The sequence below is a fragment of the Elephantulus edwardii genome, unplaced genomic scaffold (assembly GCF_000299155.1).
Source record: "Elephantulus edwardii isolate Elephantulus edwardi_28Jun2011 unplaced genomic scaffold, EleEdw1.0 scaffold00016, whole genome shotgun sequence".
Lineage (NCBI taxonomy): Eukaryota > Metazoa > Chordata > Mammalia > Macroscelidea > Macroscelididae > Elephantulus > Elephantulus edwardii.
In genome coordinates this window covers 22,552,347-22,566,895 of record NW_006399766.1, presented here as the reverse complement: position 1 = coordinate 22,566,895, position 14,549 = coordinate 22,552,347, and the positions used below count along the sequence as shown (strand labels likewise).

Here is a 14,549-nt window from a genome sequence, read left to right as displayed (position 1 = left end):
CCTCAACGAGATGGATCGATTCAGTGATTGGGGTAATGGGAGTTGGTGTGTCAGAGACAGTGAGGTTGGCACAGGACAGGGCAGGTTTTAGGGTTCTTGTACATAAGGTCATTATGAGTCGCAAGTGATTTGACAGCACATAACAACAACAACAGCATAGCAGTAACATTTGTATATTAAGAAGATAAGAAGAAGTGACATATTTATCTACAATTTTTAAGTAAAAGTCTTTCCTATCTATGAAATCCTTGTCTCTCACACTCTTTTTGGGCACTTTGCTAACTTACTCTGAGCTTCATTTTCCTTATTTGTCCAGTGAAGTTAGCTCTCTAGATAGCACAAATGATTTGCACTTGACTGCTAACCCAACAGTTGACAGCTGAAACCCATTCATGGCAGTGGCACCACAGAAATACATGCTGGTGACCAGCTTCTGTAAAAGTTACAGCCAAGAAAACCCCATGGAGTATTTCTTCTGTAACAGGTGGACTTACTATGAGCTGGAGTCAACTCCATGGCAATGAGTTTGTTTGAGAGGAAGACCCTGGATGAGATTAATTGATACAGTGACTGTGGCAATGGGGACAGGTGTGTCAGAAACAATGAGATTGGCTCACGTTAGGGCAAGGTTCAGAGCCATTGTTCATTATAAGATCACTGTGAGTCAACCCAACAACACAACAATACAGCAACAACAAATATAGCGTTAAACGAGAACTTGGGTAGGCAGTGACTGTTAACAATGAAAGATGTGTAAAAAGGCATATGGATTTGCATTAAGTATTATTTTTTAATTTTAATTTCATTATTTGTGTGTACCATTAAATCAGATCTGACTGGTACAGGAGGGGATTGTCTCTCCTTCCCCGGCAGAGCATCTGGTGGATTCAAACCATGTGCCTCTGGGATTGCAGTGCAGCTTCTTGCCACTAGGCCACCAGAGCTCCCGGATTTGCATTAAATATTATTTTTAATCACATTCTTTCTAGTGTGGCAGAGTTTATTTTGCAAAGCAAAGAAATGAAATAAAAAATAATTCCTCTTGACATTGAGTTGAGTCTTACTCATGGAGACCCTCCATTTTGTTTCTGAGACTAAATATTAAAGAGAGGAGATACCCCCTCTTTCAGGAGAGAGGCTGGTAGATTCAAACCATCAATCTTTGGCTTAACATCCTGATGCATTTACACACTATGCCACCTGAGTGCCTTCACAGTAACCCTACAACTGCTTTAATTGAGACTCTTATAAATGTTGCCAAATGGGAGCTCTGGTGGCCTAGTGGCAGGAAGCTGCACTGCAATCCCAGAGTTACATGGTTCGAATCCACCAGATGCTGTGCTGGAGAAGGAGGGGCAGTCTCCTCCTGTACCAGTCAGATCCGATTTGATGGTACACACACACACACACACACACACACACACACACACACACACACACATAATAATAAAATAAAAAATAAATGTTGTCAGAATAAACTAAGTTAGAACTTTCGTCAGTAAGAGAAGGCAAGCTACCAAGTGGACCACCATTGGTACCAGTAGGTCTTAGACAGTGATTGCAACATCCCTCTCTACAGTTAGAGTGGCTTCTTGAAGATTTTACAGCTTTTAGACTCTGTTATTCAGGCATTCCTGGATTTTCCCGACAGTTATGACAATAAAGACCATTCTAGAACCTCTGTTCCTAGTCCGTGTATAATAGATGTGTGGTCTTTGTGTTGAGTTCAATGAGGTTGGATTACTCATGCTTGATGCATCCTGTTGTGCATTTGTACAGAGTAATATCACAACTATAACCAAAGAAGGAACCGTTCTGCTAACCAATCTGGAAGCACCTGAAACTTCAGAAGCTGTCAGTAGAAGCATTGAGCCCCATCCGAAAATCTGTGGTGACTGGCAGACTGTTAATAAGTGAGTGGTCCCATTTTAATGCTGAGTTACTTATTAAATATTTCAGAAAAGAAAATCTACACTTAGGTTGCAATAGGTTAAGGGGGGAAGTTTCCTGAACCTCTGGTACCCTGGGCCTTCTTCCTGAATTGTATTTCACAGATGTTATTTTGTTTTTGGAAGAGATTTGTGGGACTTTGATGGGCTCTCTCTGGATCGAGTTTCATGGGTTGTAACTTTGTCTTTAATGCTTATTGGTCAAAGTAGTTTTCTCTATGAACCTATGAAATATAATCCTTGTTTTTTAAGTAGTTCTTTGACTTTTTTCTTAAGATTGCTGAGTCAAGTACATGACATGGAAACAGCCTTTGATGGATTTTGGGAAAAACACCAACAGAAGATGGACCAGCATCTCGAACTATGGAAGTTTGAGCAGGAATTTAAAGATGTACGTGAAAACCTATATCCAGAAACCAAACTAATTTTCATGGATACAAGTCTAATTTATTTAGATTTCCAAGGTTGTAAAACTCTTTAAGAGGCTATTGTTCATTTTTCTCTTCTGGAGCGGCAGAAGAGTTCAAACTGCTGACCTTTTTGTTAACAGCACATTTCACACTACGCCACCAGTACTCCTTAAAACATTGTTAGGTTACACACACACACACACACACACACATATTGTTGTGAGCCATGTAGTTGGAACCAACTCATAGCTGGCCCTCCAGTGGTTTTTTCAGAGGTAGTAAATTGCACAGGAGGAGATTATTCTTCCTTCTTCTGTGGAGCATCTGGTAGATTTGAATTGTGTGCTTTTGGGATTGCAGCGCAGCTTCTTATCACTAGGCTACCATATAGACACATATGTTGTGTACCATCAAGTCCGGTGACTCGATGGCACATAACAATGACAACAACCATCAAATCAGCCCTGACCCACAGCTGACCCTGTGGAGAATTTTCAGTGGCAGTTAATCACACAGGAGGAGATTGCCCATCCTTCTCCTGCGGAGCAGCTGGTGGATTTGAACTATGTGCCTTCAGGATTGCAGTGCAATTTCTTACCCTTAGGCCACCAGAGGCATGTGTGTGTGTATAAATATTTTTTCTAACTCATTTGAGAATATGCTAGCTATCTGATGGGGTTTTCCCCTTAAATCTGTTATTGTGTTTGTTGTGTGTCATCATGTTGGAACCAATTCATAGTTGGCCCTCTAGTAGGTTTTCAGAGGCAGTAAATCAAACAGTCATCTTTCTTCCAAAGAGCAGCTGGTGGATCCAAACCACCTGCCTTTGGGGTGACAGTGAAGCTCCTTACTGCTAAATCATTAGAGCTCCCTCTGCAGGGTACTGAAGAGCAATGGTGTCACTCTGGAGACTAAGGTGCACCTGATATAGGCCATGATCTTTGCAATCACTTGCTATGCATCAGAGAGCTGGACAATGACTAGGGAGGATAGAAGGAGAATTGGTGCTTTTGAGCTGTGGTGCTGGAGAAGAGTATTGACTGTACCATGGACTGCTAGGAAAACAGATTCATTCTGGAGATGGTTAAACCGGGCTGCTCCTTGGAAGCAAGGATTCTGAGGCTTCACCTGACATACCTTGGACATGTTGCAAGGAGGGACCGGTTCTTGGAAAGGGATGTCATGCTTGGGAGGGTGAAGGGATAGCACAGGAGGGGAAGACCCTCTATAAGGTGGATTGATTCAGTGACTGGGGTAATCAGGATAGGTGTATCGGAGACAGTGGGATTAGCACAGGACAGAGCAGGGTTTAGGGCTGTTGTACATAGGGTTGTTATGAGTTGTAAGTGACTCAGTGGCACATAACAACAACAAACAACATATCCATCTTAATAATAGGGTCATTCTCTTCCATAACCACAGTATGGTACTCGAATTCAGTCCATGCATCACTTTCACCTTATCTGCCACTGGTATTCCGGTTTAGTCCGTTGACCCAGTGATGTGCTTCAGAGCATTTCCTTTTGCTCTGGTGCAGGTCTCAGTCAAAGTTTGGTCTGGACAATTTCTATGGCATCTGTCTTTTATGACACTGACATTCTTGAAGAATACAGCCCTTTTTAATAAGCAAACACTCTTCGGTTTGTGTTTGTCTAATGCTTTCTCAGGATTCAGTTTGGACTGTGTGTGACTAGCTAGACTAGGATCTAAGTCATTTGTCCCCCTAAGCACAGCACACCTAGAGGTACTTGTATCTACCTGCCCCTTATTGTTGGTATTGATTTTCATGATCTAGCCATGTGTGACTGAATAGAGTTACTGTTTGTTTTCTCCTTGTAACAAATAGGAAACATGCATGGAGAAAAGTTAAGGTCATGCCAGTATCTTGTTCTTTAACATAATTTCCCAATGATTTTAGCATCAATTAATGATTATTGCCTGAATCAGGCTTTCTTATTGCTCTTTTTTTTGGGCACTATTTCTGACTCAGGGCAGCTCCATGTATAACAGAAACAAACACTGTCCAATCCTGCATCACCATCCCCCACAGTCACTACTCTGCTTGAGCCCGTTGTTGCAGCCATGGTGTCAATCCATCTCATTGAGGGCCGTTCTCTCTTTTTATCAAGCATGATGTCCCAGTCCAAGAACTGGCCCCTTCTGATAATATACTCTAAGTATATGAGGCAATGTCTCACTGTCCTTGCTTCTAAAGCGCTCTCTGACTTTTCTTCTAAGACAGATTTCTTTCTTCTTCCAGCAGTCCATGGTATATTCCATATTCTTTGTCAACACTATAATTCAAAGGCTTCCTTGTTCGTTGTCCAATTTTCCCATATCTGTGAGATGGGTGAGAGTATCATGGTTTGGGTCAGACACATCTTAGTCTTTAAAATGACATCCCACTCTTTAGATTTCCCCATTGCAAATTTGCCATTACGATGAGTATTAAGGATGACTTTCCAACTGCAGCATTCCTTCCACAGTCACCATTGACACTAACTATTCCACTGTAGACAAGCCTTCTCTCCTTTCCAACTGCTGATTATTCTTTTTATTGGAATCATGGATTCCAGTTATTTGAATACCTTATAATTCGTCACTATTCCTGATGATCTTGGTGTTTTACACTGGCAACTGTATCTTTGTAACATATCCCAGTATTTTTTTTTAATCACTTAACTTTGTTTGAAGCATAAATAAATATGTCAAGCTCTGTGTATACCTATCTGCCTCAGCCTTGGAATCAGCTCTTTTTCTGAGGATACTTTGTATCTATTTCTGGGAAAAGGGATCAGGGTCTGGATAATAGGGATGCTTATTTTTCTTGGAGGGTCTTTATTTCTAGACCTGTTTATCATACAGCAGAGAAATTTAGACACACAATTAGCATCCTTGGTAAAAGCAGTCCGGAGATCAGGAGACATACGGTTTTAGGAGTCTACTGTCAGGTACTTCTTTAAAGTCCTGAAGAGCAATGAAATAAATTTGAATACTAAAGTGCTCCTGATTCAAGCCATAGTCTTTCCAGTCACCTGCTTTGCATATGAGAGCTAGCAATGAATAAGGATGACAGAACAACCTATGCATTTGAGCTGTAGTATTGTATAAGAGTATTGGATATCCCATGACTTGCCATAAGAATGAGTGGTATGTACTGGAGAAAAAGCGGCCAAACAGTTTTTTGGAGACAAAGATGGCAAAGCTTTGTCTCACATACTTTAAAGCATGTTGTTAGGAGGGGCTATTCCTTGGTGAGGGACATCATGTTTGGAAAGGTGGAAGGTGAGCAAAAGAGAAGAAGACCCTCAATGAGATGAATTGACACAGAGAACACGGCAGTGGGCTCAAGTGTGTCAGAGATGGTGAAGATGGCACAGGTTAGGATAGGGTTCAAATCTTTTGTTTTATGGGTCATTATGAGTCATACTCACCTTCATGGCACGTAACAACAGCAACATGTACATATGCTCATACATACATACATGCATACAAATATGTGGCCACAACCGCACACACATACACATACAAATGGTATTTTAGAAATCATTAATTCATGCTGATACCTCAACAAACTAAAAAAAAAAAAACCCAAAAAAAAAAACCCACCAACAAACGCAAAACCAAACTCCTTGCTGTTGAGTCAGGACGGACTCGTCACTGACCCTTCAGTGGCTCTTCAGAGACTATAAGTCTTGCAGGAAGACACGGCGTACTTTTGTCTTACAGAGCGGCTGGTGTATTAAAGCTGCTGGCATTTGAGTTAGCAGTTCAACCCCCTCCTCACTAGGTCACCAGGGCTCTCACTCTGGTGTCTAGGAGGTAGAAGTTTATCACATGATGCCTTTTACTGTTTAAAAAGGCTTAAAACTATTTCTATCTGTTCACTTCCCCTCCCCTTCATTTTGATATTTAAAGGAAAATCGATTAGAAATGGAAACCCTCTCATAATTTGTAGGTTTAAAAAGTCTGTTTATTTTCTTTTAGCTCATGGCTAAAATGAAATGGTCATTAAAGAAACTATCAGAGCTGACTGATGCAACAGGGAATATAATTCAAGTGAAACATAAGCTGAAGAAGTTGGACATTGTGGATGAAAGTTCTCAGGTGAGATGATGTTAGGCATTTTCTATATTGATGTCATATTTGGATGAGGGGAAGTAACATAAACTCTTACTGTGATTATTATAGGAACATTTGGTACAATGGTATAAAAGGCATGTGGGTGGCCTGGGGGCCACTGAGTCTGACCTCCACTAATTCCTCTAGAGAAAACAGTGTCTATGCATAGACAACATTCACAGCATAAAACTGATTGCCATGAAGCCAGATGTGCTCCCCAAATCTCCATCTCTCAGCTCTAACACCAAACGCCCCTCCAAAGACTCTTGTTGCTCTACTACTGGGTCTGCTAATCTATGGCATAGGTCACACAGGACTCACAGAACCATTCCTGGGTTTATTAGGGAGGTAAACAGGTCACAATTAAGCTTGGGAATAGGATATAGTTCTTCAGTCAGAATAGCTTCCCAAGTGTTCTTGTGGTCTCTTTGACCTTCTGCCTCACAACTTTAGGTTAATGTTATAAAGCCCTGTTAGTCCTGTCAATTATGGCGTCTTTCCCCCTAGTCCTCCAGCAAGCTTGGCTCTGGCTCTGTGGGGAAGCAGTCCCAGATCAGGTCTCTGATTCTCCATTGCTGTTGCTGCTCTCGTCTTGTCCTGGTCTGATTGGTGCAGGAATCTTTGATCCCGAAGGACACATACGCTGCATTCTTGGCTTCTCCTTTCTTTCTAGCAGTGAGCTGCCCACCTTCCGCTCTGATTTACTAATCCCCTCATCAGTAGTCTATGCATTGTCTTTGATTGTTCCTACCTGGCTGTGTGGTGAAAGTCAGAGCCAATGGATAGGAAAATGATTTTGAAAAATCAATCTCCACAACAAATGGAACAAGAGTATCAGTTTATGTTCTTTTCTGTTCTGTGCAAGCCAGGCATTACATAGCAGATAAATCTTGTAGTTGGAGCAGAGGCCTCTAAGATAGTGATGTGAACTGTCTCAGGTCCACCAATAAGAACGTGAAGCTAATTCATTTTGAGGAAGGTGAAAAAGCCCGAAAACCCAAAAACCCACAAAACGCTCTAGAATGATATTTGGTATTTGGTAATGATCATAAAGAAAATGCTGGCAAACAAAGATCATTCCTCAAATGCCCAGCACATCGTTTGTGTGTTTGAACCAAATATGGCCTCTGAGAGGTAGACCTACTTAGTTTCTCTAGCTGTGAGACCTTGGGTGAATGGATTAAATTGACTAAGCTTTCATTTGCTCATATTTAAATTGGGGATAAAAATGTGGACTGTACAGAGCATCTAAAAGTTCATAAGAGTGTACCTTATGCACTTAACAAAAACCCTCAGAAAGCACGTTGCCAGCAAATTGGAACCAACTTATTGCTGACCCTCCAATGGGTTGTTGGTAGGCTGTACAACACATGGGAGAAAGTTGCCCATCTTTCTCCTGTGGAACAGCTGGTGGATTTGAACTGCCAGAGAGGTGCAAACCATGGATTACATCACCAGAGCTCACCAGCACAGTACCTGGGACATAGGAAATGCTCAAAAGAGGCAGCTGCCAGCGCGCTTGCTATTCTTAAAGCTTGTGTTTAGGGCTTTGATCTTTTATAACTCTGGCTTTGCTTTCCTGGTTTGTATGGAAGAGAGGAGCCAGGCTTTTTTTAAAGTGTATTCTCATCAAATAGGTTTCATTCAAGTCACCAGCATCTAAAGAACAAACATTAAGAGGCCACAGTGGCAGCGACCCGTTTTGGAATTATCCCTGTCGATCTCTGTAATTGTGGGAGAATTTACATATCCCCATCGTATAGTAAAAAGAGATGGCAAACTGGCTTGGACTTTGATTTCAATTCTGATTTTCCCATTAGCTAGCTAGGCTGGTCACATCCACATTGTGAGCTTCATTTTTCATAGTTTTACTCCGATAAGCATTTCCTGAGCTCTTCCTGTGTTTCAGTCACTGTATGGAAAAGCATTCGTTCACAGGGTGGAGGCAAGGCTGTTACGACCCCTTTAGGCTTAGAAACCTTACAGTGTTCACATCTAGTATGTAAAATAGTTGCCTGGTGATTACACTAGCTGAGGTTTCTCAATATGGATCACTTTAGCTTTTGTTTGACACAATGAAAACAGTGAAAGCTTGGTTAAGATGGAAACCTGTCAGAGGTGGAAAACACAACTTTTTCCTGCTACTAGAGAATGATAAGAGTCTATTAGTGATAAGACTTCACCCTGGCAGAGGTGGAAAACTTCTAAGACAGAAAAACAGGGCAATCCCATTGAGTTAATCTCATACCAGTTCCACTGGGTCTGCAATTCAGTTCTAAATTCCTACAAATTCAAGAGGAACAGATCACCCCTCCACCCCATTTTGAGTAGGATGGGTGATTTTCTGTTTCCAGAAAGAGAAGGTCTGGTAGCTTAGTCTGCAGGGACTTGGGCTACTAACACAGAGGTGATGCTTCTCTGGTGGATTGAATCCCCCAGCTGCTCTCTCCCATGCAGTTTATAACCTCCGAAACCCAGCAGTAGCACCAGTTAGGAGTTAGTCCTGAATTGACTGCAAATAATTGAGGCAGGTTAACCAGAAATGTGCGCACTTCAGATGATGTTCCTGTGGTGATTAATTGTATTTTTTTTGCACCTCGTGTAAAGATGACATCAAATCGGAATTGTGACAGTATATCCCCTTGGCTAAATCAATTTGCTTCTTATTTCCCTGCCTCCCCCATCCCCCATATGACTATAGATTGTGCAGCCATTCTTTTCCTTCTCTCTTATACATCAGAATTTGTTGAAAAAGGCCCGCTTTATGGTGTTACATGGACACAAGCTGGCGGCCAGTCACCATTATGCAGTTGATTTAATCTGCCAGAGATGCAATGAACTACGCTATCTTACGGATATTTTGGCAAATGAGATCAAAACCAAACGGATACAGCTCAGCAGGACCTTCAAATTGCATAAACTCCTGCAGCAGGTAATATGATGGGAAATGGCCCATGTCTAGAGAAGGATGGGTGTTCCTTACGCTGAGTTCTCCCAGCCCCGATACACTTTCCTGCCTTCGTCATGGCACCCCTTTCGTCTCTGCAGAAGTTATGGAAGCAGGGTCTGCTATGGCTTTGGAAGAGGCCTGAAGGGCCGAGCTTGATTATGATAACTTAAGCTATCCACCTACTCACATTATATTAATATATTATGAATATTAGTAATTAATAATACCAAAATAATAATAATAATAATTGATTATCAAAATACAAAAGTTGGAAAACAAGGACTGGTAGTTGGAAGATGTGGCTCTGGCAACAAAAATGAGACTAGATATTAAAAACATTTTATATACAATCAATAACAATAATAATATAAAAATGATAAAATAATAATAATTTATTGCTAATACTTTTTTTAAAATGCCAGCTATACAGATGAACCCTGATGGACATCACATGACTAAGACTGATTATATCTGTGGGAAGAGACAGTGAAGAAGCTATCAGTGTCAGAAGTCAAAACAGGGCCAGGGGCTGACTGTGGAATAGACCATCAATTCCTCGTATGTAAGATCAAACTGAAGCTGAAGAAAGTGAAAACTGGTGTCAACATATAGCCTTGAGTTTATCCCACCTAAACTGAGAAACTATCTCAAAAGTAGATTTGGTGCATTGAACACTAATGAACAAAGACAAGAAAAGATCTGAGAAGACATCAAGGACATGATTCATTGAAGAAAGCAAGAGGACATTAAAAAGACAGGAAACAAAAGACCAAATGGATGTTGTTGAGGCTTTGAAACTTACTTTTAAATGGAGAGAAGCTTTTAAAAAAGGAAGAAATTACATAATGGAGCTGAACAGATTTCAAAAGGAACCTTGAGAACACAAAGGAAAGTATTATAACAAGATGTGCAAAGACCTAGAGTTAAAAAACCAAATGGGAAGAACATGCTCAACATTTGAAAGGACTGAAGGACAAATTCTGGCCTCGAGATGCAATAGTGATGGATTCTGTGGGTAAATGATGAATTATGTGTGAAGTATCCTAAGAAAATAGGTCACTTCTGTGTATCATTATGAGTAGCCAGGAAGTCAAAAGATGAATTGCAATGGGAAAATCTGCTGTCAGGGACCTCTCTAGAACACTTAAGAGCAGTGATGTCAGTGAGACTAAGTTGTGTCTGATCCAAGCCCTGGTCTTCACAATTACTTGTTATGCATCAGAGAACTGGACAATGACTAAGGATGACAGAAAAATAATTGATGCCTTTGAGTTGTGGTGTTGGAGAAGAGTATTGAATACACAATTGACTGCTAAGAGAATAAAGAGGTCTGTCCCAGAGAAGATGAAACCAGGCTGCTCCTTGGAGGTAAGGATTGTGAAGCTCTGTCTGATATACTTTGAGCATGTTGCAAGGAGGGAAATCATTCTTGGAAGAGTGGAGAGACAGCACAAGAGAGGAAGACCCTGGATGAGATGGCTTGACTCAGTGGCTGGGTTATTGTTGGGGGTGGGGGGGATTAAGTTTGTCAGAGACGATGAAGTTGGCCCAAGATAGAGGTTCAGGTACATAAGGTCACTATGAGTCACAATTGACTTGATGGCACATAAAAACAACAACAACAACAATAACAACTATACCAAAAAGAATTGGTTGAGACGGTACCATTTCAGGAAGTAACAATTGATCAAAACCCAATGGTGCTAAACAAACAAAAATACTCACCATTGGACCAATAAGCAACATAAGGATAAATAGAGAAAAGGTTGGAGTTGTCAATGAATTGATTTTATTTGAACTCACAGTCAACACCCATGGTAGCAGCAGTGAAGAAATTTTTTTAAAAAAGTGCTGTTTTGGTAAAAATCTGCTCTCAAGGATCTCTTAAAAGTGTCAAAGAGCAAGGCTATCAGTTTAAAGACTAAGGTATGTCTTGATCCAATTCATGGTATTTTCAGTTCTGTCATACAAACAATTTAAAATTGGGCATTGCTGAGGATTACTGCAGAATTGATGCCTTTGAATTGTAATGCTGCCAAAGAGTACTGAATCGCCCACGGACTGCCAAAAGCACAAGTCTGTCTTGAAGGAAGTGCAACCAGAGTGCTCATGAGAGGCAAGGCTGGTGAAATTTCATCTCACTTCGGGCATGCTGTCAGGAGGACCCAGTCCTTGGAGAGAGCCATCATGCTGGGAAAGGTAGAAGATCAAAGAAAGAGATGAAGACCCTCGGGGAGATGGATTGATGCCCTGACCACAACAATGGACTTGAGCATGACCATTGGTGAGGATGACGTGGGACAGGGCAAGGTTTTCATCTGTTATTCACAGGGTTGCTATGAGTTAGAGCAGACTTCTCAGCACCTACCAGCCACCACCACCTCCATACCTTGTTTTACTGCGTCACATTTGTATTGCATTTTTTTACAAATGGAAAGTTTGCAGCAACCATGCTTCAAGCAAGTCTACCAGCACTACCCCCTAACAGGGTTCATTTATTCATATCTTTGTGTCTCGTATCACACTCTTTAATAATCCTGTTGCACATCTAAGAGACCACACAGTAATGTGTATGCCACCTTTCTATGCACTAGGAAAGCAAAACATTCTCGTGATGAGCTCTTCTGAGACATTTGCTTTGCTGTGGTGGTCTGGAACTGCATGGGCACTATCTCCCTTGGGGGCCTGTGTTCTGCATGGCTGGCCCTGCACTGTAACGATTGGAACTTCTATTCCGACTATGGAAGTGAGATGATATTTAGGGGGCATTGCTGACGATTGAATGCAGGCATTACACTTTACAAAGTTTCAGTAAGGCCTGAAACTCCTTTCCCATTTCGTAGTTGAGCACTAAACATTTCCATCACAACTAGAAAACAGTCCTCCCCAGCTTTGTGAGCCCAGCCTGTGTTTTCATAAGTAGATGGTAAATAGAAATGTTACCTGCAAATAGTGGTCCTGGTGGTCGAGTGGAACAGTATCAGATGTACGTGTCATATCTTAACATAAACATTGTCGCCTCTGCATCTCCTTCTCCATCAAGAAAATATTATTCTTGTTCTCAGCAATCATTAAACACCCCTCTTAAGCTTTTTACTGAGCTAGGCATTTCATATGGCATTTAATAGATTTCAGGAAACCCTTTGCAACTCAGGTGTTGGTATCAAGTGGGCGGTAGAGTCCTGGCGCAGAGGGAGGTATTTGATAGGAAATGATTGCGGTGGTTGCCAGCCTTGGCCATGCACCAGGAAGACCTGAGGAGAGCTGCAAAATCACAAATGCCCATCTTCCACCTTGGCACGACTGCATCAGAATTTGGGGAGGAGGGTGGCAGACCCTAGGTATCTTCGTATTTTAAAAGCCCCGGAAGGGATTCTGATAACAGAAACCAGGGTTGGTGGCCACTGTTTGGGGCGGGAGTTCTGCGTCCTCTTTATTCATCTGTCTGTGTGCCAGTGGGGTTGTTTTGGTTTTTTTTCTCCTCCTCCTTTGCTTCTCTCCAGGCTTGGCAGTGCTGTGATGAAGGGGAATATCTTCTAATTAATCAGCAAGATGATAAATTTCAATCCAAAGAAGATGCTCAAAAAACTCTCCAAGACATTGAGAATTTTCTTCAAGTGGCTCTGCCCTTTATAAATTATGATATTGAAACCCTTCAGTATGAATTTGATGTCGTTTTATCTCCTGAGCTCAAGGTAGGAGAAGTTTTAAAAAGAAGCAAATGAAATCAGATTGTCATTGCAGTGGTATGGATAGGAGTCATATTACTTCACAGCTAACTTTAAGTGTAATTACCTAGGGGGTTGGTTTGTGGTTTTGGGTTTTTTTTGTTTTTTTTTAACAACTCTGGTTTCCTTAGCAGTGCCCTGAGTAAGGCATTTGGCTACTAACTGAAAGCTTGGTGGTTTGAACCCACCAGCTGCTCCTTGGCAGTCTGCTGCCATAGTGATTACAGCCTTGGCAATCCTGTGAAGCAGTTCGTTTGACTCTACCCTACATGGTCGCTCTGGGCCTGAATTAGTAGGCTTTTTAAGGGTGATGGGTGAATGTTGTCATTATTTAAGCAGCTAAGACGCCAAAGATTCATGTTTGCTATGAAAAGAAGGGCCATTTCCTTTTTCAGTTCTACGGCCCTTGTTACTAAACTGTTTTCATATACCTAGAGCTCTCATATGAGGTGTTTGGTTTTGGGGGGTTTTCTTGGTGCCCAAAGTGGTCCTAGGTGAATGCTGGCCCCATATCAAGGCCACTGTGGCCAAACAACTCGCCTTTATGCTGCAGTGGCCACTCACACTTGCTGAGCACAAACCTGACTCTCACTCTGAGAGTAAAACTCGACTGAATTTTAAGACTGAAAAAAGAGTCTCAGTGCTTGTTCCTGCATCCTGCAAGACACTTCAGCAAATCTGACGCACTGTTATGGGCAATGACCAAGCCATTGTCTGGGTTAAGCAACTAAGCTTAACCCTAGTGCTTTACAGCATCCCAGAGACCCGAATGGGTAGATCACCCATTGGCTGCTCCAAAGAGCCTATTGCTCCATGGGAACGATACAGAAGGTGTCTTCCAAACTCAATTTACTAGGATGGTGTGGTTTATTTTATTGTTTTTAGAACTTGGTGGCTTTGTCATGCCGAATATGAAAAGAGTGATCCTCCGAGTCCAGGAAGTGTAAATCACTTTATTCAGGGGCCACTCTCAACTCATGGCATCGTTCTGCCCCCGTTTGTTTTGGTTGAAATCTTTACCCCTGGTTTTAACTTTGTGTGAAGAGAATTCATTCATCTGTTTTACTTCACTCTTAAAATCTTGGTTATATCTGAAACTCTAGACTAATTGGCCAGTCGGCGAAACAGAATCAGATTCAAAATAACGCCGTTCCTGAAGATGTTTCCTTGCCTTCTCATCTTATTTGCAGAATCAAATGCAGACTGTCCAACTGAAGCTGGAAACCATCCGAACTGTCTTTGAGAACCAGCAGGCTGTCCTCAGGAGTGTGAAGGAGAAGCATGCGAATCCATTCCAGTTAGTGGTAGCTGGGACGGAGCAGCTGATGAGAACATTTTCACCTAGATATGGTAAAACATCTGACACTCATCTTCTCCATCTCTTCCTTTC

At 41.6% G+C, this 14,549-nt stretch overlaps 1 protein-coding gene across 1 annotated transcript in view; it reads left to right on the top strand.

The window, feature by feature from the left end:
• The window catches only part of MCF2 (MCF.2 cell line derived transforming sequence), a 77,940-nt gene that overhangs the window by 23,647 nt on the left and 39,744 nt on the right, over positions 1 to 14,549 (top strand). Inside the window, exons 7-12 of the mRNA XM_006881897.1 lie at positions 1,780 to 1,913; positions 2,226 to 2,340; positions 6,347 to 6,466; positions 9,222 to 9,413; positions 12,935 to 13,126; positions 14,350 to 14,509. Of these exons, the coding sequence (XP_006881959.1) occupies positions 1,780 to 1,913; positions 2,226 to 2,340; positions 6,347 to 6,466; positions 9,222 to 9,413; positions 12,935 to 13,126; positions 14,350 to 14,509 (913 nt within the window). The remainder of the gene's footprint in view (positions 1 to 1,779; positions 1,914 to 2,225; positions 2,341 to 6,346; positions 6,467 to 9,221; positions 9,414 to 12,934; positions 13,127 to 14,349; positions 14,510 to 14,549) is intronic.